The sequence below is a fragment of the Mustela putorius genome, unplaced genomic scaffold, assembly GCF_011764305.1.
Source record: "Mustela putorius furo isolate JIRA1106 unplaced genomic scaffold, ASM1176430v1.1 tig00003853_pilon_pilon_pilon, whole genome shotgun sequence".
Classification (NCBI taxonomy): Eukaryota; Metazoa; Chordata; class Mammalia; order Carnivora; family Mustelidae; genus Mustela; species Mustela putorius.
In genome coordinates, this window is record NW_025422005.1 from 28,850,628 (window position 1) to 28,877,791 (window position 27,164).

General features: G+C 49.5%; 2 protein-coding genes across 4 annotated transcripts; one reads left to right on the forward strand and one right to left on the reverse strand.

The window, feature by feature from the left end:
* Positions 1-3,892: 3,892 nt before the first annotated feature.
* FHL3 (four and a half LIM domains 3) lies at positions 3,893-16,102 on the reverse strand. 3 transcript variants are annotated; one of them, XM_013045721.2, is made up of 7 exons: positions 16,029-16,102; positions 15,730-15,841; positions 6,511-6,684; positions 6,251-6,425; positions 5,115-5,284; positions 4,832-5,018; positions 3,893-4,699 (listed from the first exon to the last, which is right to left on the reverse strand). In XM_013045721.2, exons 3-7 carry the CDS (start codon positions 6,664-6,666, stop codon positions 4,545-4,547), a joined length of 843 nt encoding a protein of 280 aa, XP_012901175.1. In that variant the 5' UTR covers positions 6,667-6,684; positions 15,730-15,841; positions 16,029-16,102; the 3' UTR covers positions 3,893-4,544. The 3 variants fall into 3 exon arrangements, with proteins under 3 accessions (XP_012901175.1, XP_004740799.1, XP_044920159.1); XM_004740742.3 differs by lacking the exons at positions 15,730-15,841; positions 16,029-16,102 and adding an exon at positions 11,329-11,484; XM_045064224.1 differs by lacking the exons at positions 6,251-6,425; positions 6,511-6,684; positions 15,730-15,841; positions 16,029-16,102 and adding an exon at positions 11,329-11,494.
* Positions 16,103-16,358: 256 nt separating this feature from the next.
* UTP11 (UTP11 small subunit processome component) lies at positions 16,359-25,868 on the forward strand. Its single transcript, XM_004740741.3, has 8 exons — positions 16,359-16,516; positions 19,656-19,717; positions 21,142-21,244; positions 21,634-21,747; positions 22,242-22,335; positions 22,426-22,556; positions 24,807-24,917; positions 25,626-25,868. Exons 1-8 carry the CDS (start codon positions 16,454-16,456, stop codon positions 25,707-25,709), a joined length of 762 nt encoding a protein of 253 aa, XP_004740798.1. The 5' UTR covers positions 16,359-16,453; the 3' UTR covers positions 25,710-25,868.
* Positions 25,869-27,164: the final 1,296 nt, after the last annotated feature.

The following is a 27,164-nucleotide window of genomic DNA, read 5'->3' on the forward strand; positions in this document are numbered from 1 at the left end:
AGGAATCTGAGGTTAAGGGGCCGACTTCCTGGAGTTTTTATGAGGCGGGCGGGGCAGGCAGGGACCTCCCTGACTGAGGAGTAGTTGAAGAACCTCTATGGGAGTTGGGGGACCGGACGTTGAGTCTTTAGCTTTCAGCGTGACTTCTGTTAACGTTTTTTCCTTCTCTAGACCTCGGGGTCCTTCTTGTTAATAATCTCTCTCTCTCTCTCGGCACTTGGGTGGCCCAGTGGGTTAAACCTCTGCCTTCGGCTCAGGTCATGATCTCAGGATCCTGGGATGGAGTCCCACATTGGGCTCTCTGCTCAGCAGGGAGCCTGCTTCCCTCTCTCTCTCTGCGTGCTGCTCTGTCTGCTTGTGATCTCTGTCTGTCAAATAAATAAATGAAATCTTTAAAAAAAAATCTCTCTTTTTTTTTTCTTCAATAAATTCACATGTGGAGGGCTGCCTGGGTAGCTCAGTCAGTTAAGCATTTGCCTTCAGCTCAGGTCATGATCCCAGAGTCTTGGGATCGAGCCCCACATCAGGTTCTCTGCTCGGCAAAGAGTCTGCTTCTCCCTCTGCCCACGCGCCTCCCCCCCATGCCCGCCAGCAGGGGCGTTCTCTCTTTCTGAAATAAAATATTTTAAAAAACAATAATAAGTTCACATGTGGAGAAAAATCTAATTGTAAGCAAGGGGTCTGGTTAAATAAAAAAATGGTACATTCACGCAGTGAAATGCTATACAGCCATAAAAAAAAGAATGAAGCAAGTTTCTAGGTATAGAAATTAAAAGATATGTCCATATATTCAGACGGTCATAGCAGTGTTATTTATAATCAACAAAACTGGTCGCAGCTCCAACATCCATTAGCTGATGAATGAAAATGTGGTATATCCATACAGTGGGATAGTATTCAGCAATAAAGGAATGTTACAATATAAACGAACCATGAAAACATCATACTAAGAAAAAGAAGCCATACACAAAAAACGACATAGGATATATTGAGAGGAAATGTCCAGAAAGGCAAATTTATGGAGGCAGAAAGTAGATGAGTGGTTGTCTGTGGCTGGAAATAAGATTGGAAGTGACAGCAAATTTGGTGGTGATAGATATGTTTTAAAATTGGATTGTGGAGAGAGTTCCACAATGCTATTAAATTTGTTCAAAGTAATTGAATTGTACACTCAAAGCGGGTGAATTTTATGTTATGGACTTTATGGAACTTATCCCTCAATAAAGCTGTTTAAAAAAATCTATATGAACTCAATGGAAAGATGGCCACACAAAGTGAAAAAAAATCTAGACACCTAATAGTGTGTATAAAAATAGATGCATGAAGAGGTTATTTCTGTGAGGATATCCAAGTAACAGTAAACAATGGTTGTTTATGAGGAGATATCCCAGAAGATCTGGTACAGGCGGGAAACTTTTCTTTGTGTGTACTCAGCATGAAAGGTTTTTTCTTAACATGTACATGTATTACTTTCACATTTTTGAAAAATGTTTATTTATTTATTTGACACACACACACACAGACACAGACACAGACACACACACACACACACACACACACACACAGATAGAGAGAGAGAGCCAGAGAGTACAAGCAGAGGGAATGGCAGAGGGAGAGGGAGAAGCAGGCTCTGCACTGAGCAGAGAGCCCAACCCTGGGATCATAACCTGAGCTGAAGGCAACTGCTTAACCGTCTGAGCCACCCACCCCACTTTCGCATTTTAAAAAATAAACTTAAAACTCAAAATGAAAATATGTATGTACGTAAGCATGCTTAACAAAAAAGAACCAGGAGGCTGTAATATATCAAGGAATTATTAGTGATTTACCTATTCTCTTTACTTTTTGTAAGTCTCCAATTTTTCTAAAATAGGAATGCGTTGCTTTTTGTTTTTTAAAGTTTGAAAAATAACACAGGATGATAATGACTCTTGTCTTGCCGGCTCATGGGGTGTTTTGAGGGTTATATTTATGCCTAAAAAATTTAAGCAAGATTTCAACCTTAAAGAGAGCACCCCTGGCAAAATTCACCAGAGGTGCCCCACCCCTCCCCAAAGAGGTGGGAAATCTCTATTTAAGACTGAAGACAATCTGTGTGTGTGTGTGTGTGTGTGTGTGTGTGTTTGGTAGGGTTTGGAATCTACCATATTTCATCAAATATGAGATGCCATCAAATGTTAATTCCACCATTATTTTATGTTCCACTAAGAAAGAAAAAATTGTTAAACTATGTCACATCTTCTACTATACAATGCATCTGGGTTTCCAAGATGTTAAATCTGAAAAATGTTTCTCTTGAAATCAATGACACCGTAACTGTGTATCTTTTCCTCTTAGGGGGGTGGACCACTTAAGCAAAAGCATTCACCTTCTTTCCCTTAAAGCCTTCTCCATTGCCTTGAGCCAGTCACCAAGTAGTGCTTTTTTTCCACCCCGATGCCTCTTTACCTCTCTCCTCCACCAGTGCACCAGCTTCCAACAGAGCCTGCTCATCTTACCCCTGCTATCCATTATTCATGCTGTAGCCAGAGTGATCACTTAAGCCCCTGCTTAAACATTTCCACTGGCTGCTTTACCCGTAGGGTGAGGTCTGTTTCACTTGGCATTAAATTTTTTGCGACCTGGCCTCTGCCTGCCATTTTAGTCTCTCGGCACTTCCTCCGAATGAAATTATTTGCTGCTGCCCGAAGCGCCATATGTTTTTTCAGCTCGCCCTTTCTTTGCACCAGCTGTTTTCTATGCTCGGACGACTCTTCCTCAACAAGTATTTATTGAACACGTAGTAAGTACCAGGAGCTGAGAACAGTAGTGCGAACAAGGCAGGCGCGAGCCCAGTTCTCGAAGAAGCCGATGGGAGAGACAAAAATGTAAACATGTAATTATTAATTATAAGCACGCGTGGTGGGTATTTGTAAAGGTTTGTTGAACATGTCAACCACAGCCCCAGAAAGTTTAGGATTCGAATCCGCCCGGGAGGCAGTCTGAAAGGAATCTACCTGTGACTACCTAGGTGACTTTGTGGAACTGCCGAGTGGAGTCTCCACCTCTGTGAAGTGGAAAAATGCGCGCCCCGCAGGATTTCTGGGAGCATTTAGTGTGAGATACAGATGATCACGCGGGTCAGCCGGACCCGTGGGCCCCTCCGTGGCGCCGGTCCCCACCCCAGGAGGCGGCGAGCGGGACCAGGAGCTCCCTAAGCCGCGCGCCCGGCGAGGGCGCACCAGTGTGCCTCCGACCGTTCGGGGCCGAGGGCGGGGCAGGGGCCGCCGGCGTCGGACGTCGGCAGAGGGGAGCAGCGCTCCGCCCCATCTCCCCACTTCGGGGGACAGCCCCCCTCTCTCATTCCCGCCTCCGCCCCTGAATCACGGGGGGGCGGGGCCGTGACCCATTCATGCCGGGAATCGGATCCAGATGTTCCCGCGGCGCGTGCAGCTGCATCCTTGCCTTTTTTGGCAAAAAACGTGCGGCCGCGAGCGGTTCCCGGGCCGCCTCCGCTAATCCTCGGGAAGAGGGGGAAGGGGGTTGGGGGTCTGGGTCCAGACTGGGAATCCGCACGGGGTGCTCTGCGGGATTGGGAAGGGCTGCTAAAAGAGGGGGGCGGTTTGTACTGCAGCGGGGAACCCACCGCCAACTCCACTCGAGTCCGGGACCTCCCCCAAACCCCTCCCACCCCCACCCGGAGGAAAAAGCCCTTCGCCAGCACTGGGGAGGCTGGTTAAGCCTGAGAGGGACGGTAGCAGCGTCGGGGATCCCAGTTCTCCGGAGATTTCCCACCCCGTGGCCCAGCAGCTTCCTCCTCTGCCCTGCACGGAGGAGGTCTGGAAGAGCCTGAGTCTCCCGGTCTGCGAGGGAACCCCCCACCCCACCACCCGCGGACAAACAGAGAGAGGCCTTTGCTTCCTCACACTGCTTTATTGCAGAATCTGGAAGAGGGGGGAATGCACCAATTCCACCCCTCTGCCCATCTCTGGGCAAAACGGAGCGCAAACAAAATGAGAAAACACTCGACAGACACGGACTGGGCAAAACCCTGTGCTCTAGGATCCCCTTAAACAGTGAACCCCTGATTTGCTGCCTAGAGAGCCCCAGCCCTGGGGATACGGTGGGATTGGGGGTGGGGAGGATCAAGCCTGAGAAGAGTCCACTTCTGAGGGCTTCTCAGGCACCCATAGAAGACCTAAAGTCTCTGGAAAGAAGTCTAGATTGAAGGGGGCCTGGGTCCCAGAGTCCAGGTTTGGAGGGTTGGATAGAGAGCCCTGATCTGGGGAGAGGTCTTGGTCTGGGCACCAGACTGTGGGGAAAGGGCTGAATCCTGAAGTCCAGGCTGGCGAAAGGGATTTGAACCATGGAGGCTCCATAAAGGTCCAGGTTTGGGGGCCCTGGGTCAGTGTACCGGTATGGGGGTGTTGGAGTGGGGAAGCTAAATCCTGGAGCCCAGGAGGAGCCCTGATTTGAGGAGGGGCTGGGTCCCAAAGATGGTATGGAAAAGGAGCCTTAGTCCTTGGAGCCCTGGTTTGGGAGGCCCTGGGCCCCGGAGTCCTGGCTCAGGGCCCTGCCTGGCTGCAACCCTGGCACAGCACTTGGTCTCCATCCGGCACAAAGCCTTGGCCCACCAGGGAGGTGGAGCAGCGGGCGCAGGAGAAGCAGCTGTGGTGCCAGTGGCGGTCTTCAAAGGACACATACTTGCCTCCGCCGAGTCCTGGAGGGAGGCTGGAGGTTAGCTCTGAGGATCCAGAGCATAGTCCTGTCCCTCAGACTCATCCCATTCCAGATCCCGATCCCGTTCCCTTGCTTGCACCCTACCCGCCATGCTCGTTGACCCATGTCGCACCTGTGATGGGGCTTTTGCAGCTGCTGCACTTGGGTGCAAAGAGTTCTCCAAAACAGGCCACGCAGTAGGGATCATCATCCCGGGAGGTGAACTGCTGCCCTGCCAGGGGCGTCTGGCATCCCGTGCAGACCAGGCATTCTCGATGCCAGGGCTGGTCACGGTAGGTCACGCCGCCTTGCGTCAGCGTCTGTGGGGGCAGCACCGGTCAGCAGTGGGGAGCGGTGATCCCCACCCTGGGACAGAGCCTCGCTCACTCCCCACCACCGACCGGCCCTGCCCCCACCTTGCTGCAGCGAGCACAGCGAGGGGCAAACTTGTTCTCATAGCAGGGGACGCAGTAGTGAGCACCCTTGTCCGGCACGAAGGAACGGGAGCCAAGAGGCTGTTCACAGCCGCTGCACAGGAAGCAATGCTCGTGCCACGTCTGGCCTCCATATTCCAGCTTCCGGGACCCTGTGGGGAACAGGGGTCCCTCTCAGAGGCTGGGTCCCAAGCTCCTGAGCGCTGCCCTCTGCTGCCCCCGAGAAGAGACCCCGCTGTTCCCAAAGCCTAAGCTGGGTAGCATCCACACATACGCATCAGGACCCTCACCACCCGTATGGCACCCACGACCCGCTCCTCCCCAAGACGACACATGCTAGGCCCCCAGAATCTAGACGCGAGGGTCTGGCATGTGTGAAGTCCCCACATGTGCTAGATAGGACCACGTCAGCATCCACCAGGCCTCCATGTCACAGGCACGATGACTCAGCACATGCTAAGCCCTTACACACCAGACACCTTACACACCAGCTTTAGCACAACTGCAAAGACCCAGGTGCACTACGCCAGCGAGTCTCTGCCCCTACTGGATTCTAATGCCGGGCACCTGGATTCAGTACATGCAAAGCCTTGGTATCTACTAATCATGTCATTGTCCACATGTCCTCAGCCCTCACCTATCTACGAGGAATGAAGGTCACCATACATGTTAGGCCCTGTTTACCCATCTCTACCAAGCCCTGATGCGCCCAGCAGGATGGTCTCACTGAACTCCTCGCTCCTAGTGTACTAAATACGCAGGTGTGTTTCAAGCTTGTCAGTCTGCCCATGTATGGTAAGCCCACAGGTTTGTACCAGGTCTGGCACATGTTAAACCTTTAGGAACATTCCAAGCATGTGGGTTCCTGCACATGCTAAGCGCTCATGTGTATCCCTGAGCATGCCAGTCCCTGGGCACGCTCATCTCCCACGAGTGTACAGGCAGGACTGGTCCTGTACGTGCTCAATTTCCAAAAAGATGCCATGCGTGCAGGTCTTTGTAATACTAAGCCTCCCGGGATGCACCGTACACGTGCCCGTCCCTTGGCCATGCACGGAGCCTGCGCAGAGGCCTGGCATCAGGGCGGCAGGTGCATGGCGGGGCCTCCAGGGACGTACCGGGCATGACGGTCTCCCCGCAGGCAGAGCACTGTGACGAGAAGGCGCTGCAGTAGCAATCATTGCAGAGCAGCTCGTTGTCCTGGCAGGTGAAGGGCTCGTCGGCCAGGGAGCGCTTACAGCGGCAGCAGCGGAAGCAGCCCTCATGGAAGTGGCGGTCTTCATAGAACAGCTCCTGCAGGGAGCATGGCAGGGGCCTGGCACCTGTGCCCCTCTGCCAGCCTCCACCCACTCCTTGCCCGGTCTGGTCCAGTCCTTACCCTGGAGTCGTGCCCGATAAGCTGCTGGCACTCGGCACAGGTGTTGGCAAAGGTGCTGTCATAGCAGGGCACACAGTAGGGGCCATCGTCCGTCTGGATGTATTTGCGGCCATACAGGCTCTCACTGCATTTTGCACAGTCAAAGGCCTCGCTCATGGTGGCTGTGAGTGAGCCCTGCCAGGTGCCAAAGGTGGGGCATGGGTCACTCAGTCGGGCTGTGGCTTAGCCCCTTGCCAAAGCCCTTTGTGTAAAAAACAACAACTACAACAACAACAAGCCCAAGAGACCAGGCCTAAGAAATGTGGGGTCCAAACAGCAGATGATGAAGATGGGGGTGCTTCTGGAAAGCCAGTTGTGCATGTTTACTTCTGTATTTAACGGCGTGTGAGGCGGGGGAGAAGGGGTCAGGAAAAAATCAGGAAGCAGAAGTTGTTTTCTTATCTGAGCCTTGGCAGATCTGGGGGGAGGGGGCTTTTCCTGGGTCAGTGACTCATTTCCTGCCCCAGCCTGAGTTTAGCTTCTACTGTCCCTACTGTCCCCAAAGGGACAGGAGCAGGGGCAGAGAGTCACCCCACTCTCTATGGCGAGTGAAGAGCACTCCCGCCCTCTTCTGACTCCCAGGAAGGGGCCTTAGGGATATGGAAAAAGGAACCTCCACTCAGAGCTCCCGGAGTGAGGAGCTTAGGGATATGAATGGGCTGTGCCCGCCCTCTCCCGGTCCAGAAGCCAGTGGAATGTTAGAGGGATATTGGGCCATGAATGGTGGAGGTGGAAGTCACCTCGGGCCTCCTTCCGTCCGGGAGAATCAGCCCAAGCAAGGACTTCAGAGGCTCAGGCTAGGTTTAAGCAGGAAGGAAATCCTGTAAGCTGGACACAGCCAAGCTTCCCCAGCTGGACCCTCTGCCCTCACCCCATGCAGCCCCTGCTGGGTCTCTTGGTCACACCAGCCTGGGCAGCCTTGGCCTGCACATCTGCAGCAGCTGTGGCAGAAGGATGGCTAGATGTCGGGTTTGGCCAGCAACAGGGGCAAGAAAAAGGAAGTGAGATGCCTGGGGAGGGACGGGGAACTGAAGAACTGAAGACGGGATTACGCAGCATGCCCCTGCCATCTCCAGCCAGGCATCCCTCCTGGCAGATCTTTCCAGTCCCCTGGGTCATTATTTCCCTCCCCCTGCCTCTGGGAGAAACAGCGTCTCCCCAGCTTTTCTGGTTTCTGAGGGTTTGGGGTAGGGAGAGTAGAGGGTGAGGGAATGGGAGCCACAGAAGACATTTTCTCCCCAATCAGGCCCCCTCTTGGGTGGGGAGTCAGGCAAGGGGGAGCCCTCAGAGCTGCTGCTGCAGAACCCAGCCCCAGCCCCCACTAAACCTCAGACACTTTCCATTTTCTCAGGAACAAAGCATGTTTGCGGGATGAGGTCATCCACACAGCTGCCTCTGGAACAGGAGCATAGGGAGTGGGGGGGCAGGGAAGTGGGGTTCCCAGTCCCTTCTGCTGCCCCTGACTCGACTCCAGTCTCTAGCCCCAGGTTCAGAGCTCCCCGCCCCCAGCGTCCTCGTCATGAAGCTTGCTTTCTAAGGGCTGGGATCCCTGGCTGGGTGGAGAGGAACCACCAGGATTCATGGGAAGGGGATGTTCTCACAGCTGCAGAGGAGCCTGGAGAGGACAAAGGAACCCACCAACCCACTACCCCACCCCCCGCCACCACTAACTGGCAGTCCCCAGAGTCTGCCCAGGCTCAAGCTGAAGGAAAAGTGCTCCTTTTCTCGGCCACCCCCAGTGGGAAATTCTGGCCAAGAAGCATTGCTCTAGCTTGGAGTTCAGATTCCAGGTGCCAGCAAACGCCCAAGCCTGGAGGGCCTGGCTCTTGAAGGGATGTTCTGTGAACTCAAAGCTGCCCTTCTGTACAATGTGTGTGTTGGGGGGGAATACAAAGTTCATACCCCAGGCCAGGCCGTGAGGCCTCCAGGGGCTGGGATCTTCAGAGAGCAGATTCTGGAGGAGGGCTATGCTGTACAGTAGAGGGTAGCCCTCTTTCTTGGTCCACTCCCCACCAGTCAGGCTGGGTTTCCTCTGGCCCAGCATCTGAAGGTTGCCTGGGCTGTCAGCCACTGGGCAGCAGGGGGCAACACAGGTGGAGCATGTGGCTGTGGTCTGTCTGGGAGTGACCCGAGTCTTTTCCTTCCTTCCTGGCGTGGCCCACAGCAGCCATCACCTTCCTGGGCCCAGGCTAGCCCTGGGGCCACACCCTGGGAGGCAGTCACCACTCTGAAACAGGGGCACCCCAAATAGGGTATGGGCATGGCTTCTGTTTCCTTCCCAGAATCCCCCAGGCTCTTAGTCTGTCCAGCTGGATGCTAATGAGGACAGAGTGAAGGGCACAGTCAAGGCCCACCTGTCCCTGCCCATCCCCCTCCCTCACCATCTCCCTCCTACTTTCCCTGGCAGGGCTAGGGGACTGAAGACAGCCAGTCTTATATTCCTTCATGGCTAGTGGGGTATGGGGGGGGTGCAAGGGGAGACTGCTCAGTCTGCCAGATGGTTCTCAGTCCCTGCTTCCACCAACACACACACACCCCTACACCTGACCCAGACACACACACACATCTGACACATCCTGGTGAACCTTCCAGAGCTCAGAACGGCTGGATAAATGGCTGAGGCATGTGGCTTACAGAGGCTCAAATGTGGCATGTGGATCTGAATCCTGACTTCTTCGCTTACTAGCTGGGTGATCTTGGGCAAGTCACTTAAGGTCCCTGGGCCTGTTTCCTTATCTAAGCTTACCTCCTACTCCTGCGGTTGCTGTCAGGCTGAAATGTTGGTGCTTGGAAAGCACCTGGCAGAAAGTGAGTAGTCAGTAAAATGGTAGCCGTTGGTGTTTTTATTATTAGCCCCTCACACACCAGGGGTCAGAGAAGTTTCTGAGCCAGGCCTGGGTCAGGGAGCTGGCCTGGGTTTTGACCTGGAAGTTCTCAGGGTAGACCCACGGATAGAACAAAGAGCCCTCCTGCTGCCCCAGCCCTGTTCTGCTGGGAGAAGTAAAGATGCCCAGGACGTGGCCAGGGAGCTCAGTGGGACCAGCCTGACCCCAGAGAGACCCGTCACCCGGGTACACAGGTATAAGTACCTGCAAGATGTCCTGCTTTGCACGAAGTGCCATCCTATCCACCATTTCACCATATCTCACAGAAGACAGGCAGGATAGGGGATCGTTCCCATCTTACAGTTGAGCATAGAAACCAGGGACAAGCCAGGCCCAAGGTCACTCAGGTCTCAGAAAGGCCTGCTTTCCAGCCTGGAGCCCTTTCCTGTTTTTCTCCCTAAAATTGCTGCAGTGGCAGTAAAGGGGGTGGTCAACACTTAAGAGCAGGGGTATGGGAGATACGGGGTGACATCACCAGCACAGGAACCTCACTCTTCTCCCCCAGCTGCCAACCCTGCTGTTGGAAGACACCCAGAAGCCTTTCCAACTACCCATGCCAACCGCTCAACTCCTTCGCCCCCCTCCACCATGCACTGTCCAGGAGGACCCTGGCCAGGTCCCACAGCTGTGAGTTAGGATCAGAACAGACCCCTCCCCCAGCTCCCATGAACTGACAGGAGATTTAAGGGGAGAAACCTAATTCCCCCCACCCCCTCACCTCCTGCTATCAGGCACCAACCCCAAACTTTTCCTTCTCTCCTCTCCTCCCCCCATGGGGCCTAGGAGTCAAAGGAGTATAGGGGAAGGGGGGTGGGAAGCAGGATCCAGCAGCTGCCTTGGGGACAGCAGAGGAACAGTTCATTCACCCTGAGTCCCCCAGGGCTGAAGCAGCCCGTCCAAGATGTGAGTTTAAAAATAAGTTGGGCTGTCTTGGTATATGCCTGGGGCTCCTTTTTGATCTCAGTCTGTCTCAGGTCCTCTGCCTCACAGGGGTCTGGCTGGCCCAGAGTTTCTGTTTCCCCACATTGTTGCTTCCCAGTCTTTCAGGCCAGAGTCTTTACAGGTCTGTCTGGGAAGCTGTCAATGCGCCCCCATCAAAGCCAGCTCTGCCCCACTCAGCCAGTCAGTTCCTCTGCACACTTGAGCGGTTTATCTCTCTGGCTGGTTAGCTCCCAATGCCCCCGCACACCCCCGCGGGTTTCTACCCCTGGACACCCAAATCTTGGTACCTGAGTCTCTCTAAGGGGTTCCTACCCCTTCTCTCACTTAGCACCTCTGTTGCTGAGTGTCTCTGTTTCCAGTTTCTGGAGGGTTCTCTAGGCCTCACAGAGGCTAATCTATCACGAGGCTAACGAATCTTAGGCTTCAGCGCCCCTCACTTGCCAAAGACCCTGCAAAGCCCCGGGAAGGTCGCTAAAACGTGTCCACGGGGGGCAATGTACGCTTCTCCTTCAGATGCTCCGCTCCACAAAACCTGGGTCGGTCCCTCTGCCTCGGGTCTGCCTCTCGTTGACTCTACCGCCAAGCCTCTGTCCCTTCCTCGGGTATCCCTGCAGCCTCCTGTCTAAGCCTGACTCTCCTGTCCCAGTCTCGGTCGCGCTCCACCGGGCTTTCTGGGAGCCTCAGTTTTTCGAACCCTCCCGGTGGCTCGCTTCACTCTGGCTTCTCCGTTTCAAACTTGGCCCCCTCCCCCGCCCAAGTCTCGGAGCAGCCCCCGCCCCGCTTGGAGTCCAGGATCAGTGCGATCCGGGAGGCACCCTCCGGGGCTCAGCGCCCCCGCGCCGCCCGCTCCCAGCGCGCTCCGGGTCATCTCGGCCGGACCCGGGTCGGGAGCAGGGGGCGGCGGCTGGGGCAGGGAGCGGGGATTCGGAGCCGGGTTCGGCGGGGAGCTCACCTCGAAGCGGGCGGCGGCGGAGGGGAAGCCGGGCCGCGCGTCCCTCGCCGGCTCGTACCTGCGGGCCGGGCAGGGCTGGGGCAGAGCAAGGCGCCCGCGAGGCTGCCGGCTGCACACGGACTGTGTGGGCGAGTGGGAGCATTGCCCCAACCCCTCCCCGAGGAAGTGCGCGCGGGGCCCGCCCCGCCCGGACCCCGCCCCCTGGCCGCCCCTGGCCGCGGGGTGGGGACCCCGCCCCGGCCCCGCATCCCAGAAGCTGGGGGCCAGACCCCGCCCACATCTCCTTTTTGCGCTGGAGCCCGCTCCAGGTCCCCTCGGCTGGCCCAGTTTAACCTGGCTCTCCCAACCTTCCCGGGTGGCCAGGACCCCGCCCCCGTCCTCTCTTCGCTTTCGCCTTACTCTCCCCCTGCCTTCCCCTCTCTTACCGGCAGCCAGCGGGAGACTGCTCTACTCCATCTCAAGGAAGGGGTACAGTACCCAGCAGACCAAACCAAGGTCCATTAGGGGGCCAAGAGTCCCTGCCTCTTCGTGAGTGCGCCCCTCCCCCCGCTTCCAGCTTACCCCCCACTCCCACCCCGGGGGTCACACCTAGACCGAGTTTGTAAGAGTACTTAATCGAGCCTGGGAGAGAGGGTGGTTTTGATTCTGTCGTCAGGGCCCTACCAGTGGGAACCAAGGTGTTCTCTGGCAACAAGCAGTGAAGAGAAGACCCCCTAACCCCGGAGAGGACCTTGACCTTCAAAGCGCTTGATTTCAGGGCTCTGAGTGGCAAAAACAGAAGTAACCAACTCCTCACCTCCAGCCGCGTCCTGGGACAGAGAAGTTTGGCCTTGGTTTCCACAGTGCCCAGGAATAGTTTTGACCTTTGAAGCCCAGGGGAGACCCTAATCCTTGGCCTCATGGTTTTTGGATTTCTCAGGAAGGGGTGTGAAGCCTGTGCTCAGATGGGGCACTGCAGGGTTGGTGGAGGGAAGTGGAGGGAACCCCTCCTCCCCCACCTCTACAGTTTCCAATCCTCTGGCTTCCTCCCTGTGCCTGGGAGGGAGGACTGGCGCCTGCCAGGGACACAAGGCCCCTCCAGGTCCTTGAGGCCAACTCCCCTGGGATCCTCAGGCTTGTCACTAGGCATAAATAGCCTCGATGTAGAAGGGTGGGGGAGGGAGGAGGAGGCTCTGCTGTGCTGTTTGCAAAACAAGAGACAACAAACCAACCCTAGAAATAACCTCAGCATCTAGAGTCGAGATTCAGGTGCCCACAGAGGATCTCCCATCCCCCAGGCTGGATCCAGCCAAGTTCTCAGAGCAGAGACTCATTCCCATCCAGGCTGGAGCTCCTGAATTCCTTCCACTCCCATCTCTGAATCATGTGCTTGCCTTCCTGGATCCCAAGTCACCCTTGAGGCCAGGTTTCCTTCCAAAATCAAACTAATTGCTTTATTATTATTCCTGATACCTGGACTGTAAGTGCCATGAGGGCAGGGACTAGGTCCTTCTTGTTCACTACCCCATTCCCAGTACTTACTCTGAAGTCGGCACATAATAAATATCTGATGAATGAATGAATGGCACTGCTTCAGTTTGCACTCTTCTCTACCTCAGTTTGGACCATAGGTACCTGCTAACCAGAGTCCAGGGAGTAAGCAGCCCGCCCATGGGTGGGCCCTTGCTCTGGGCTTTGTCTTGAAGGTGTAGGTGACTCCTAGACCTGGGGAGGGCAGGGAAGATTGCCTGGTTGGAGTAGATGACAAGGCAGGGTCTGATCTGGGGTAAGGAGAGGGCAAAGATGAGCCGCTTTCAGAGAGGGAGGGCTTAAGACTGAGTAAGGAAGGTGACGGATCAAAGATAGAGTTGGAGTCTCTGGTGTTTCCTCACGCTTGAACCTCTGCTGAACAGCCTTAATAAGAGTTGGCATGTCCTGAGTTCTTTGCACCAGTCCCTCCCTGCCTAAACACTTTGCATATATATATATATATATTTTTTTTTTTTTAAAGATACACTTTAAAATATATATATTTAGGGGCACCTGGGTGGCTCAGTGGGTTAAAGCCTCTGCCTTCGGCTCAGGTCATGATCTCAGGTTCCTGGGATCAAGCCCCAGTCGAGTCGGGCTCTCTGCTCAGCAGGGAGTCTGCTTCCCTGCTCTCTCTCTGCCTGCCTCTCTGCCTACTTGTGATCTCTGTAGGTCAAATAAATAAATAAAATCTTAAAAAACATATATATATATTTAAAAGATTTTAAATAAATATCTATATCTTTTGGCAGAGAGAGATACAGTGAGAGAGGGAAGGAACACAAGTAGGGGGAGTGGGAGAGGGAGAAGCAGGCCTCCTGCTGAGTTAGGAGCCTGACACCCGGGCTCCATCCCAGGACCCTGGATCATGACCTGAGCTGAAGGAAGATGCTCAAAGACTGAGCCACCCAGGCGCCCCAGCACTTGGCATACATTAATGTACTTGATTATCCCACAACTGTATGAAATGTGTATTCTTATCCCCATTTTAAGGTTGAGAAAATGGAGGTACAGAGAGAATAAGTAACCTGCCAAAGGTGACAGAGCTAATAATGGCAAAGGCTGGATTCAAATCCACACAATCAAATGTCAGAGCTCCTTATGCTATAAAGAGCTTAACCGGCAGGCCCTGCAGCCTCTTTTGTCACTCAACCTCTTTACGCTTCATTTGCTCATCCCTTAAGAGTGCTTGACTCCCTGTCTCCCAGCATTCTCATGAGTATTAGAGGTGAGTACACAGTAGGTATTGAGTATGTGGGACTCACTCGGCCCAACACATTCCCTTTCATGGTCCAGTGTTAAGGTTCTGCTGCTTGGATTGGGAGTCAGGAGGCCAGAGAAAATTAGATTTTTGGCTTGGGCCAGCCTGGGGGAGGGACACTGGTAGAGGGCAGGGGCTATGTGTCCTTTCCCCTCCCCATTTCTAGCTCTCCAGTGGGCTCACATTTCCCTTGGCCCAGGAGGACTACGTGCCCCAGGGAGGTCTAGGGATCAGCCACATGGACTCCCTGTTCCCATTTCCCATCAGTCCTCCCCCCCTTCTCTAGGGAACAGGTGTGTCTGAGCTGGGGCTGGAAGAAGAGCCTGATTGCTGGATGACTAGCCTTGGGTGAGTGGGAACTGGCAATCCCTTCGCCCCTCAGGAAGCCCCCCCACACCCTTCCTTATCTCATGCTGGAGGAGGTCTCACTCTGGGTCTTCTGGCTGTTCTCTCACCTTGGAAGCATTTTTTAAAGAGGAGCCCCTGAGTGACAACTGACAGGCCTCTCTTAGTTTCCTGTGGGTGCTGAATCACTCCCCGATGCTTGTGATCACAAGCCCTTCTTTCCCCAGTGAGAAAACTTCCTTCCTTCTCTGGGCGTATTGCCCACTCTTACCCACTGGGCTGCCTGGAGCCCCCGCCTGGCCTCATGGCTTAGCAGACACCCTTTCAGATTGCCCAGAAACACTATTCTCATGAACCCAAGCCTCGCAATACTCTGTGGGTGTAGAGGGTGAAGTGAGTGACTTCTAAAGAGTATGCAGGGTTGGGGGTGGGTGGGGCGGGAGAATTAACCTGTTAAATGCCCTCTACAAGCAAGGCACCATGCTAAGTGTTAGTCATTGCCTCCTTCGGTTCTCACAAAAGCGGTATGAATTGGTTATGTTATTATTTCTGTCTGATAGGATAGGAGGCGGAGCTCAGAGAATTTGACCACGTGCCCTAAATCCAAGCTGATAGCGGTGGCTGTGCGATTCAAACCCAAGGCTGATTCCTGGGTCCCTTAAAGGAGCTGAGGCTGGAATGGTGGATCAGATCACGAAGGGCCTTGTCTTTCAACGGTTAAGTCACAAATGCGGTGCAAGTTTGTTAATGTCTATGACCTGAGTTGGGCAAAAGGCTCAGATTGAGAGGCAGGAAAAAACTTGTCACATGGCAGATCTCAGCTACTTTCAGCTTTGTCATGCCCACCCATCTGCTGGACTGGCACCTCCGGGGACTGAGGAGAGAATTTCCTCGGAAAGCCTCAGTGGGAGGCGTGAGCTCTGTCACGACAAATGGGTGCAATTGCTGAACTCACTGAGGGTTAGCTTCATGTGATAGAAAAGAAAACCAAACACCTCTGAAGTGCCCTACGGTGCCCAACCCTCTCTCTAGCCTTACTGGTAGCTTTAGTAACAACAACAACAACCATTGCTCCAATTGATTGTGAACTCGTTCAAGGGGTGAACACAGCATTAAGCACTTTAAACGTATTAGTTCTTTTAATCCTTACAACAATTCCGTGGACATACTATTATTACTATCATTTTACAGATGGGGAGATCGAGGTTCATTGAAGCTAATTTTGCCTTGGCTGATGGCAGTTAGGATCAGAACACACCTCTGTGGTTTTTGGTCCTAATCATTACCTCTGAAACTCATTCTGTCAGCCAGCCATTCCTTCAGGGTGTGAGGGACTCAAAGCTTTTAACTACCGCCGGGAGAGAACTCCTGCATTCAGCTGTGAGCCTCTCGACAGTCCTGTGAAGCAAGCAGAACACGCTATTATTATCCTTGTTTTATGGACGAGAAAAATGATGCTCATTAAAATCAAAGACCTGTCAAAAGTCACACAGCTGGTAAATGGCAGAGCCAAACATGGCTTTAAGTTCTCCTGTCTATAGGGTGCGCTTTCCCGCACAGGATAAAAAATTCACACGACTCGTACCTTGTCACGCACGGCATAAATCGGGTAATTGGAGCGGAGCGGTAGGTGACTGCGCATGCGCACACCCAAGCCCTGCTCAGCCCGAGGGCAGTGCCAGCCACGTGTTCCCAGGAGCCAACGCGGAGCCGAGCGCGAAAACGAGATCTCGGTACACGTGCACAAGTTCTGGCGAATGAGAACAGACTCTTGCAGAGTCACGGGACTAGACCCAGGAAACTACACTTCCCAGAAGCAGCTTGGAGCTGGACGCCTCCGCTGGAGGACGTAGTTCCGGAAAAGCAGGCGCCGGATAGGCTGCGGATAGGACGTGGGCTGTTCTAGGCAGCTGGCGCCCCGGCCTATTTCCGGTAGGATCGGCGGACGCGGCCGCCGAGGGTTTGCGGGGAAGGCGTTGTCTACTCGAGTTTTTCCAGGCGTGAGCAGACATGGCGGCGGCTTTTCGGAAGGCGGCTAAATCCCGGCAGCGGGAACACCGAGAGCGAAGCCAGGTAGGACTGCACAAGCCCCACGAGTGCTGGCCCGTGGCCTCATGTGCTACCCTCGCCTCCTCCCTCTCTCCACCTGCGGGCCCCGGTCCCTTCCCAACGTCAAGGGGGCACGTAAATAAACTCAAATGTATGCTGAAGACGCGGGCGTGCCTGGGGCGGAGCCTCGCGGCTTGGCGGGGTCGGGGGTCGTCGTTCTCGTTCTAGGGGGAGCATTGGCTGTCTTGCGAGTTTTCAGGGAGGGAGTTGGGTGAGACACTGTATAAAGCGCTTGACTGGGGGGAAGGTGATGTCAGAGCGCACACGGGCTGGAACTGGAATCCCATCTGTGGGCCCTGCCCGCTGCATAGGGGGTCTGTGACCCAAGAGGTTGGTGATGATAATGTTTTTATCACCGTTTGGCGTGGGCATTGTGCAAAGTCCGTGAAGCTCCGCCACATTCGTTTTTGCTTATGTCTCACACTGTAACGTTGATGTTTTCTATCCCCATTATATAGATGAGCAAGCTGAGGTCCAGGGAGCTGAAGTGACTTGCCTAGTGACAAACACCAAATTCAGGTGGATAAACAGTTGTAGGACTTTGGAGGGTGTGTCTGTGTTGAGAAGGTTGAGTAGAAATTCGTTTAGTATATGAAGAATCAGTGTATTCATTCCACTTTGCTTAGAAATCACATGGTAACCAATCCAGAAGGGCCCTTAGGGATATCTGGTCCAGCTTCATTTAGCAGTTGGGGAAGAGGGAGAAGGGCTCATGCAAGGTTGTGTTTCTGACTGATGGGATGGAACTAAGGCCTCTTGACTGCAGTTCAGTCTTCCTGCATAATAGCATTTATCAGACATTTATTGTGCACTTGCTATGTGCTCCGTGGTGTGCTGGGAGCAGTAGTGTAATTTGTTTGCCACCCTCTCTGAACCTATTTGTGGACTTGTGTAAAGCTAATGATAGAAAATGTTTGTTGTGTGCCAGAGCCAGAGAAAGTGCAGAATGCTTTACTGTCATTATCTCATTTAACTCTCACACCATGTGGAAGTAGGTATTACTATTTTCTCACATATGGAGATGGGGAAGCTAAGGCTCAGATAGGTTAACTTGCCCAAAGACATACAGTGCGTACTGACAAGCAGCAAAGCCAGGAATCAGGCCCCATGTTTTGAATCCAGAGGCCACTAAAAGATGAATTAAGAGGCACCTTTATAAGAGATGACACGTGAAGAATGCCAAATGAGGAATTTGAAAGCAAAGAGTAGAGATGATGAGGGAAATCATCACGATGGAACTTGCTGGACTTGAAAGGCAACAATAATAGCATTTTGAGCACTTACTGTATGCTAGGTACAGCCCAACAGCTATACAGGATCATGTTCTTTAAATCTGCAGCATGTCTGTGAGGTGGATATTATCCTCATTTTCCAGATGAGAACTCTGATGCTTAAAGAGATTGAATAGTGTGTCTAAAGTCACAGTTGTAAGTAGTTGATTTGGATTAACAGAGAAGACCGGGCTTCTTTGGCTGGCCATAAGCATGACATGGTCATGTCTGAGGTAGGAATAGAGGGACTTTGTGGGAGAGATGAAGAGAAGGCCATGCTGGCGAGGTGGGTAAGCATGTTGACAAGAGAGCTCCATGTTTGGGTCAATTTAGACTTTATTCTCTAGATCCTTTACTGAGGTGCTGGTGTTTTGTATTGGAGGGGATAGGTGTACTTAGAGGAGCTATTAATGACGCAATGCCAGGTCTCCTATAAGACAGATCCCTTTGAATTAGTGTTTTTGTATTTTTTGGATAGATACCCAGTAGTGTGATTCCTGGATCATAGAGTAGTTCTATTTTTAACTTTTTGAGGAAGCTGCATACTGTTTTCCATAGTGGCTGCACCAGTTTGCATTCCCAACACCAGTGTGAGAAGGTTCCTTTTTCTCCATGTCCTCACCAGCACCTGTTCTTGTGTTGTTTGTTACTATTATTTCTTTTTAGTGTTGGTGTTATTTTAATTACTGAGTTATTTATTATTTCATTTCAAGGATAAGAGACGTGACTAAAAATCTCATCTAAATTATTGGAGAAGTTTAAACAGAGAGAGGTATTATGTACTTCTTCAAAAGTTGAGATTATTCAGAGCAGAAGATGCAGTCTTCGTGTGGTGAGGAAGAGCACAGACTGTGGCCCCATATGGAACGGGTTCCAGTTCTAGCTTTGCCAGTTATTCTGTGTTCTTGGGCAAGCCTCATTCCCCTTTTGGAAAATTGGGATAACAGTTGTGTGTTTTATCTACTTCTCTTGTTTGTTGTGGGGATTAAATGAGATTGTAACAAGCATAGCAGATTGTTTTGTAACAGAGTTGGTGTCTAATAACTGTGGCCTGTTACCGTGTGGGCAGAAACATCTAGCACAGACACTGACATGTATTAATTGCTCAACAAATAGCTTGTAGAAAGATGGTGCCAAGATACAGTCCTTCCATACTATCCAAGTTCTGTGTAAGAAAAAGTATTTTGTGTCACACTTGGCTTTTTCTCTCATATTTCTTACCAAAGATATAATAGTAATATACTGGGTGCCTGCTTTGTGCCAGGCCATGTGCAGACACTCCCACTCATATAGGCTCATTTAATCCTCATGATAATCATGAGAAGCAGGTACTGTTACTCATTTTATAATTAGGAACCAGCAGCTCAGAGAAGTTAAGTGACTTGCCCAAGGTCACAGGTTGTTAAGAGGTAAAGCTTAGATTTGAACCTCATTCTCCAAACTAAATTTAGTGCCCTTGCCACAGTTGCCTCCCTGTTATTATGTTTTCCCTTCATAGTATTTTATAAACCCTTGGATTAAGTCTGTAGTAATTTTAGTACAGCTGGCAACTACTTGCTTAGTGCCGAGTCATTGTTGCCTCTCTCTCTGTCCTTAATAGGCCAGGAAGCCTACTATGGCAGTGCTTGTGACCTCTCTGGCGGCTGTATGGTACCTCTCATCCTTGGGCAGAGCCCAGTTGGGGGAGGGGAGGGAACAGGGTAGCAAGTTGGCTCCAAGGACATGGATTTACTGAGCACTCCAGAGACTCTTGTTCCTGTCAGGTGTCATGTTGATTTCAGTATGTTTTTGCTGAGGAAACTAAGAGTTTTTTTTTTCCTTTTGTCTTCTAGCCTGGCTTTCGAAAACATCTGGGCCTGTTGGAGAAAAAGAAAGATTACAAACTTCGTGCAGAGTGAGTTCAGTTTTCTGGTGGGGGTGCTGCCGAGATAGCTGACAGCTTCCCTGCACTGCAGCTGAATTGTTCGTGTCTGACGGGATAATTTCTTGCCATTGACAAAATGGCCAAAACTCTGGCAACCTGTTACATACTTGTCTGTGACCCTAACCTTTTCTCTTTGTTGGGCAGAGCATAATTTATTTAACTGTAGTTGCATTGTGAAATTTTTTTTTCTTTTTTCTTTTTTTAATTATGTTGCTCTAGATAGTTTTCTCAGATTGGCTTTGATTTGCTCCTGCCTTGGTGTGTGAGCCAAAAGCTGAATCTTTTTTTTCCCTCTCCCTTTTCTTGAAATGCGAGATATAATCTAAAATTCCAGTCATTGAGTCTCTTACATCACTGCGTGTGTGGTGTGGAATGAAGAGATGTGAAAGATGGATTCATAAGACTGAGCGTGGGTGATAATGAGCTCTGAAAACATTTTATAAAACAATTACCCCCATTCTTTTCCTTTAGCACTTTATTTGCAGAATACTTTATAATTGTTTGTTAACCATGCTTGTCAGCTGAGGTCCTTTTGTGCTCCCGGTACAGATGGTGATGGATTAAGTGGATTGCTCTGCGTCCCAGAGTTTTTAAGGCTAATAATGATAACTGAATGCTATTACTGCACCAGGCAGTGTTTTAGAAGACTTGCAATTTTTACACTTATGCATTCCTCCCAGTAGCCTTCTGGGAGGCTATTACTATCATACCCATTTTATAGATTAAATTGAGATATGGATTGGTTAGCTAATTTACCCACATTACTTAGCCAGAAGTGGTAGAGTCCAGATTTTCATCCTAATAGTCTGGCTCCAGAGTCCATGATTCTAGTCCATATGCTGTATTGCACTGTGGAGTTTCTGAATCTTATTTGGTCACTTGGTGCCCAAGTTTGCTTTAGAACCCTGTCTAGGGGTACCTGGGTGGCTCAGTGTGTTGGGCCTCTGCCTTTGGCTCGGGTCATGGTCTTGGGGTCCTGGGATTGAAGCCTGCATCAGGCTTTCTGCTCATCGGGGAGCCTGCTTCCCCCCTCCCTCTGCCTGCGTCTCTGCCTACTTGTGATCTCTCTTTCTCTCTCTCTTTGTCAAATAAATAAAATCTTGGGAAAAAAAGAGAACCCTGTCTAATGAGCTCTGATGTGTGCTTTGTTTGGTGTTTCTCTGTGAGGAGGTAAATGGCACTAAAATACGTGAGATGTTAATCTCAGGGGAGTTTTGGGATAGGAGAGGAGCCTACACAGACAGTAGCTCAACATCAATGACTGTGGAGTCTGGATCAAATCTAGTCATTGCTTTGGTTTTTTTGGGTTTCATTTTAAGTAAACTTTAGATGCTTCTAAAGTTTGCTCATTGTGAGTTTGTTGTTTTTGTTGTGAACCTCATTTAACCTTTTAGTGACTACCGAAAAAAACAGGAATACCTCAGAGCTCTCCGGAAGAAGGCTCTTGAAAAAAATCCAGATGAATTCTACTACAAAATGACTCGGGTTAAACTCCAGGTGGGTGCCTAATGGATCAGTTGGTATTCCGAGCTCCACCTCATTAAAGAAAATAAGGATGGGGGAAGAGATGGAGAGGAAGGATCCTTGGCCTTTACTTAGCCCTTCTCTAGTTAGTCCAGGTGTTCTTGGTCCCTGTCCAAGGCAAATTGCCCCTTCATGGACAGCATGCATTTCTGCTCCGGAATCTGAGTTGTTTTATGTCTGGAGCTGTTCTTAGAGTGGATGACAAGGTGCTAAATTGAACACGCATCTTGGGCTTTGTGTACCGGACCGCTGTTGCATATGGTATTCAACCGAATACCATAGCTCATAGTCATGAGCTATGTTAATGACTTATTCATGATTTTAATCTAATAGGCAATGTATGTTTTAAATTTGGATTTTAGGATGGAGTTCACGTTATTAAGGAGACTAAGGAGGAAGTAACTCCAGAACAACTGAAACTGATGAGAACCCAGGATGTCAAATATATAGAAATGAAAAGGGTTGCGGAAGCTAAGGTAATAATTGAAACCCGTTGTTCTGGTGTATTTTTGTTATTGAAGAAAAATAAAAATTCACTGGTATCAAATTGTAAGTTGATTTCTTCTGGCATTTACAGATTCAAAGTGCTTCTTGATGGTTGTAGTGATTTAGAAGTATAGTCAATATGGTGGAGTGAAAAGCGTTCATGTTTGGAAATGAGACTTATTTAGGTTTGAATTCTGGCTTTGCCATTTATTAGCCCCATGATTATGGACAAATTAACTTTTTTGAGAGATTGATGCCTTATTTCTATCTCATGGGAATGTTAAGTGAGTTTTGTGGAATGTGTAGCCCAGTACCTGACATATGGTTGGTGCTTGGTAAATTTTAGTTACCTTTTCCTTTAAAAAAATGAGGCACATTTTTTGGTGGCCCGTGATAATGATGTGAAATGGTTTAAACTTGTGCACGTTCATTTCTGATACCCTGATGAACCCAATGTAAAATGGGATCATGTTCTGTATTCTAGAAAATTGAAAGACTAAAATCAGAGCTCCATCTGCTGGATTTCCAGGGGAAGCAGCAGAATAAGCATGTGTTTTTTTTTGACACCAAAAAGGAAGGTATGAAATATATGAGGGTTTCTGGGATTTCTAGCGTGTTGGTCTGTGTTTGGCATTACAGGGTGCCTTAAGAATTGTCTTGACTTTCAGTTGAGCAGTTTGATGTTGCCACTCACCTGCGAACAGCCCCGGAACTTGTTGACAGAGTCTTTAACAGACCAACACTAGAGACTTTGCAGAAGGAGAAAGTGAAGGGGGTTACCCAGCAGACTCGACTGAAGGTAATTTCCTCTGTTGTTTTTTGAGTCTGAGCTTGGGAGCATCTGGGGTTGGTTGGTTGGTTGGTTTTTGTCACTGCATTGGGGATGGGAGTGGAGGAGGGTTCCTTGGGGTTTTGTTTTTGGTTTTGGGTCCTTGGTTTTTAAGATTGGGGAACTTGTGGCCTAATGGTCAGTAGTTTAGGGTCTGGCTTTTAGATTTGCATTTGAATCCCACCTCTCACTCTGGGCTTTGTGCTTTTAAGGCTTGTGACTGATGCAGAGAGAGGAGGGGACACTGAAGATTAAGGGATGGGTATATTCTGATACCGCACCTTTAGCACCAAACATATGTCAGAAAGTCTTTACGTATTATGCATTTGTAACCAAAGTTTTTGTTTTGTTTTGTTTTGTTTTGCTTAAGATTTATTTATTTGACAGACAGAGATCAGAAATAGGCAGAGAGGCAGGCAGAGAGAGAGAGGAGGAAGCAGGCTCCCTGCAGAGCAGAGAGCCTGATGTGGGGCTCGATCCCAGGACCCTGGGATCATGACCTGACCCAAAGGCAGAGGCTTTAACCCACTGAGCACCCAGGCGCCCTGTAACCAAAGTTTTGTATTGACTTTTCCTTATGGTGCCTTCCATCTCTGGAACTGGATTTGTGCAGAAGACATGCTTTTTTCTCAAAGCCTTCTGGAGTTGAACTCTCACTTCTGACTGATTCATTTAAAAAAATGCTGTCAATGTGTTTCAAGCAGACAGCTGTTCTGTTTTGATTTGAATCATTTACACCGCATCAGCTTTGCTTCCAATGTTTAATTTCACAGCAGTTTCTCTAGCTCAGAGGCAGCTAAACTTGCTGTAGTAATATAAATACCCCTAATTAGTTTGACTATATTGGGTAATCCCATAAATTTGACAGTCTGTGTAATAAAGTGAAAACAAAAGCTGTCTGAAACCACTGCTGTGAGACTGTGCTAGAATTGGTGAATTGTTTAAATCTGAAGCCCAGTCATAGTCCCCTCTTGAAGATAACACTTCCAGCTGAGGAGCCGGCTGACTAGTGTTCTCGTGATAACCCTGTTTGTCAATTAGTTGTATTTTCAATTAGCTGTGTCACTAACACTTCTCAAGTGTTGTGGTAGTCCCTAAAGAGATTAGTGCTCCAAACAGAACAAACAGTTCACCAACACGCCTTTTGAGAAGTTGGGAAGGTTTGGATCTTGCCATTTTTGTCGAGTGGTATTGTTTCTTTCGGTGGTTCTGTTGAGAGCAAAAATATGTTCATTAAGTCTGCTGGTGGGTGATTGCAAGGGAATTTTTAACCTGTAACTTGGAGGGGTGGACAGTCTGTGGGTGAGCTGCAGGAAGTCTGTGAACACTCTTTCCACTCTGATACTTTGTGTAAATGGGTATATATGTTTGCACAGATTTGTACCAACACACATACATGCTTATTTCAAGAAAGAATGACGGGCGCCTGGGTGGCTCAGTGGGTTAAGCCACTGCCTTCGGCTCAGGTCATGATCTCAGGGTCCTGGGATCGAGTCCCGCATCGGGCTCTCTGCTCAGCAGGGAGCCTGCTTCTCTCTCTCTCTCTGCCTGCCTCTCCATCTACTTGTGATTTCTCTCTGTCAAATAAATAAATAAAATACAAAAGCTTTCAAAAAAAAAAAAAAAAAAAAAAAAAAAAGAAAGAATGAAAAAAAAAAAGAAGAATCCAAAGCTTTCATGAGTTTCTCAGGGGCTTATAATTCCCCCAAATTGAAGGACCCCTGGCCTTTGAAGGGGATTCAGCAGGGAGTGTTCTTGGGTCAGCTCTCACCAGAAAAGTCCCTCTCTCTGAGTTCTGTGGTTCTCAGACATCAGCACACTGGCCAGTGGCCTTTCTGTCCTCTGTTCACATTGTGTAGGGTTTCCAGGTCTGGCTCATTCCTGTATTGCCTTAGGTAACTGGGACGCTCACATAGAGGTTGAACAGCTTAGTGTAGTAGTGGAAAGATTCCTGGGATCTCTGAGACTCTCGGGACAGTCCTGACTCTGTTCCAGGTGAACCACGTGTCCCTGGGCAAGTCTCCAGGGTTCTGCTTAGCTCTAGAATGTGGTGTTCCTAAAATGGACAATTTTATAGTCCCTTGTTATGTTGATTTCTGAGTGAGAAGGGAGTTGATGAAACCATTTATGCGTTGGGACTTAAGTGGATTAAAAAGCAGGTTTTTTATTCATTTATATCTTGTTCATTTTATTGAAAATGTGTGTGTGTTTTTTTCGCAGCGGATAGCTAAAGAAAGACAAAAGCAGTATAACTGCCTGACACAGCGGATTGAACGTGAGAAGAAATTGTTTGTTATTGCACAGAAAATTCAAACACGAAAAGATCTTCTGGTGAGGAGAGAGAGCCTGAGGCGCCCCCCCCCCCCCCTGCCTTCCTCTTGTAAAGGTCTTAACTGAAACTGGATTTCAGCTGTGTGTAAATCAACCCCAGTGAAAATGTCTGCTCCTCAGGGGCAGTGGTTTGAGCCAGTGTCTGTTACTCTGACAGTGTTGAAATGTTCCTTGATTAAGAAGGGTAATAAGGGGCTTATTAGTCAGTGCTCTGGAACAGCCAAGGGTAGGATCAGGTAGCACATGAACTTTATAGCTTGTGAGCAGCTACGTGTAACATTTAAACAGGTTAACAAAACAGTGCGTGTCACTCACTGGTGTTTAAAAATAGACAACATTGTGTAGTTAAAGAGCACAACTAAGGATTATGCGGTGTCCCGTTCATATTCGTACCATTCCTTTAAATGTCAGATCCTTCAGATCTGCCTTTCTCAGCTAGGGTTCTGAGAGAATATGCCCTACAAAAAAATTAATTTGAGTACCTCTCCTCTCAGTTTTTCCAAGAACTTCTACACACTGGTAGCATTCTAGGTCCCTGGGGGAGAAAAGGATTCATTGTGTTTGGGGATACTTTGGGGTGGTGGGCTTCTTCTCTTCTGCACTTTGAGAAGGACTGAACTAGGGCCTCTCTAATGGTAGTTTATTAACCTAATTGTTTTTCAAAACCCTCTCCTGATGTTTACTGGTAACTTTTTTACTCTTTTGTAGGATAAAACTCAGAAGGTGAAGGTGAAGAAACAAACTGTGAACTCTCCAGCTATTTACAAATTCCAAAGTCGTCGAAAACGTTGAAGTGGTAGAGATAAGCTTTGTCATTCCACATGGAAAATAATTGTTTTTTTCCTAACTTCACATTCCATTAGTCTGAATGACATGGTTTTTCCTGTTTGTAACTTTAATTTATTACAGATCTGGCATTTGATATCTTTCTGCGAACAACATTTAAACGCTTTCCTTTGTCTTACTTTTTTTTGGGGTATGAAATCATGCCCCAATATATCTTTATATACCTATGTATTTTCCTTTTTTTTTAAAAAGATTTTATTCGTTTATTTGAGAGACAGAAATCACAAGTAGGCAGGAGAGGCAGGCAGAGAGAGGAGGAAGCAGGCTCCCTGCTGAGCAGAGAGCCCCATGCGGGGCTTGATCCCAGAACCCTGGGATCATGACCTGAGCTGAAGGCAGAGGCTTGAACCCACTGAGCCACCCAGGCGCCCCCAATGTATTTTCTTCATGCTGACCGTTCTATAATCTCATTATGACAAATTTTGGAAAAAAATGAATTCCTCTCTAACCCCAGTACTTACTGAAGAACACCAAATAGTTATTAGTGCTAGGAGCTAGGGCATTGGAAGTGAACAATATTGTGAATGTTCTGCTTTATTTTCTCCCTTCTGTAAAGGCATGTACTGTTTTTTTTTTTTTTTTGCTTTATTTTTGTGTTCTGTAAGTATAATTATAGCAAACAGTTTTATACCTTTTTTACTTAAATTAGCCCTTCCATTTTGTTACATCACTAAATTTTAAAAAAATAATATATGTCCGTAGTAAAAATTAAAATAAATATTTTTATTATTTATTCGCATGTCCTATCCAGTGGGTAGACCAATTTTACCCTCCTTCCTTCTGTGTTTATTGGCTGTTCAGGTGGCTTCATAAATTAGCCAAGGAGGAATTTTTTTTTCTCTTATACTTTATAGCTACAGATAGAAACCTTGGAACTAGGAAGCCACAGTGGCACCTCCTTATTGATGAAGCTCAGTCAAACAGACAGGGCCTTCTGTTCCTCCCCTCTGCACTTCTGGCCAACTCATGATTCCAAGGCTATAAATGGCTTGGTTCAGGCCTTTGCCCTGGTGATAGGGACTCCAGGGCATGTGTAGCAGCTTTCTTCCCAGAGTCTCACCCCTCCCTGCCCATGGAGGGGAGGTAGGCTGAGGCTGTCAAGACAGGGCTGAGCATGCTTAAAGCAAAGGTGGGAGGAGCAGGGTTCTGGGAGGCTTGCTTACACCTCACCCCCTGGAGGAGGAACAGTTGTGCCTGGATTTTAAAGAGTCAAAAAAAAAAAAAAAGAAAAAGAAAAAAAATCATCGTTAAAACAGTATGTTCTTATGACTGCTAGGCTCCTGTACAAAGTGTAAAATGAAAGCCTGTTTCCTCAGGGTGTACCCAGTGGGATTTAGATCTGGGATCCCTGGAAAAGAGGAAGAGGGCTGGGGAATAGAAGCTAGCAGCTTTTGCCTTAAG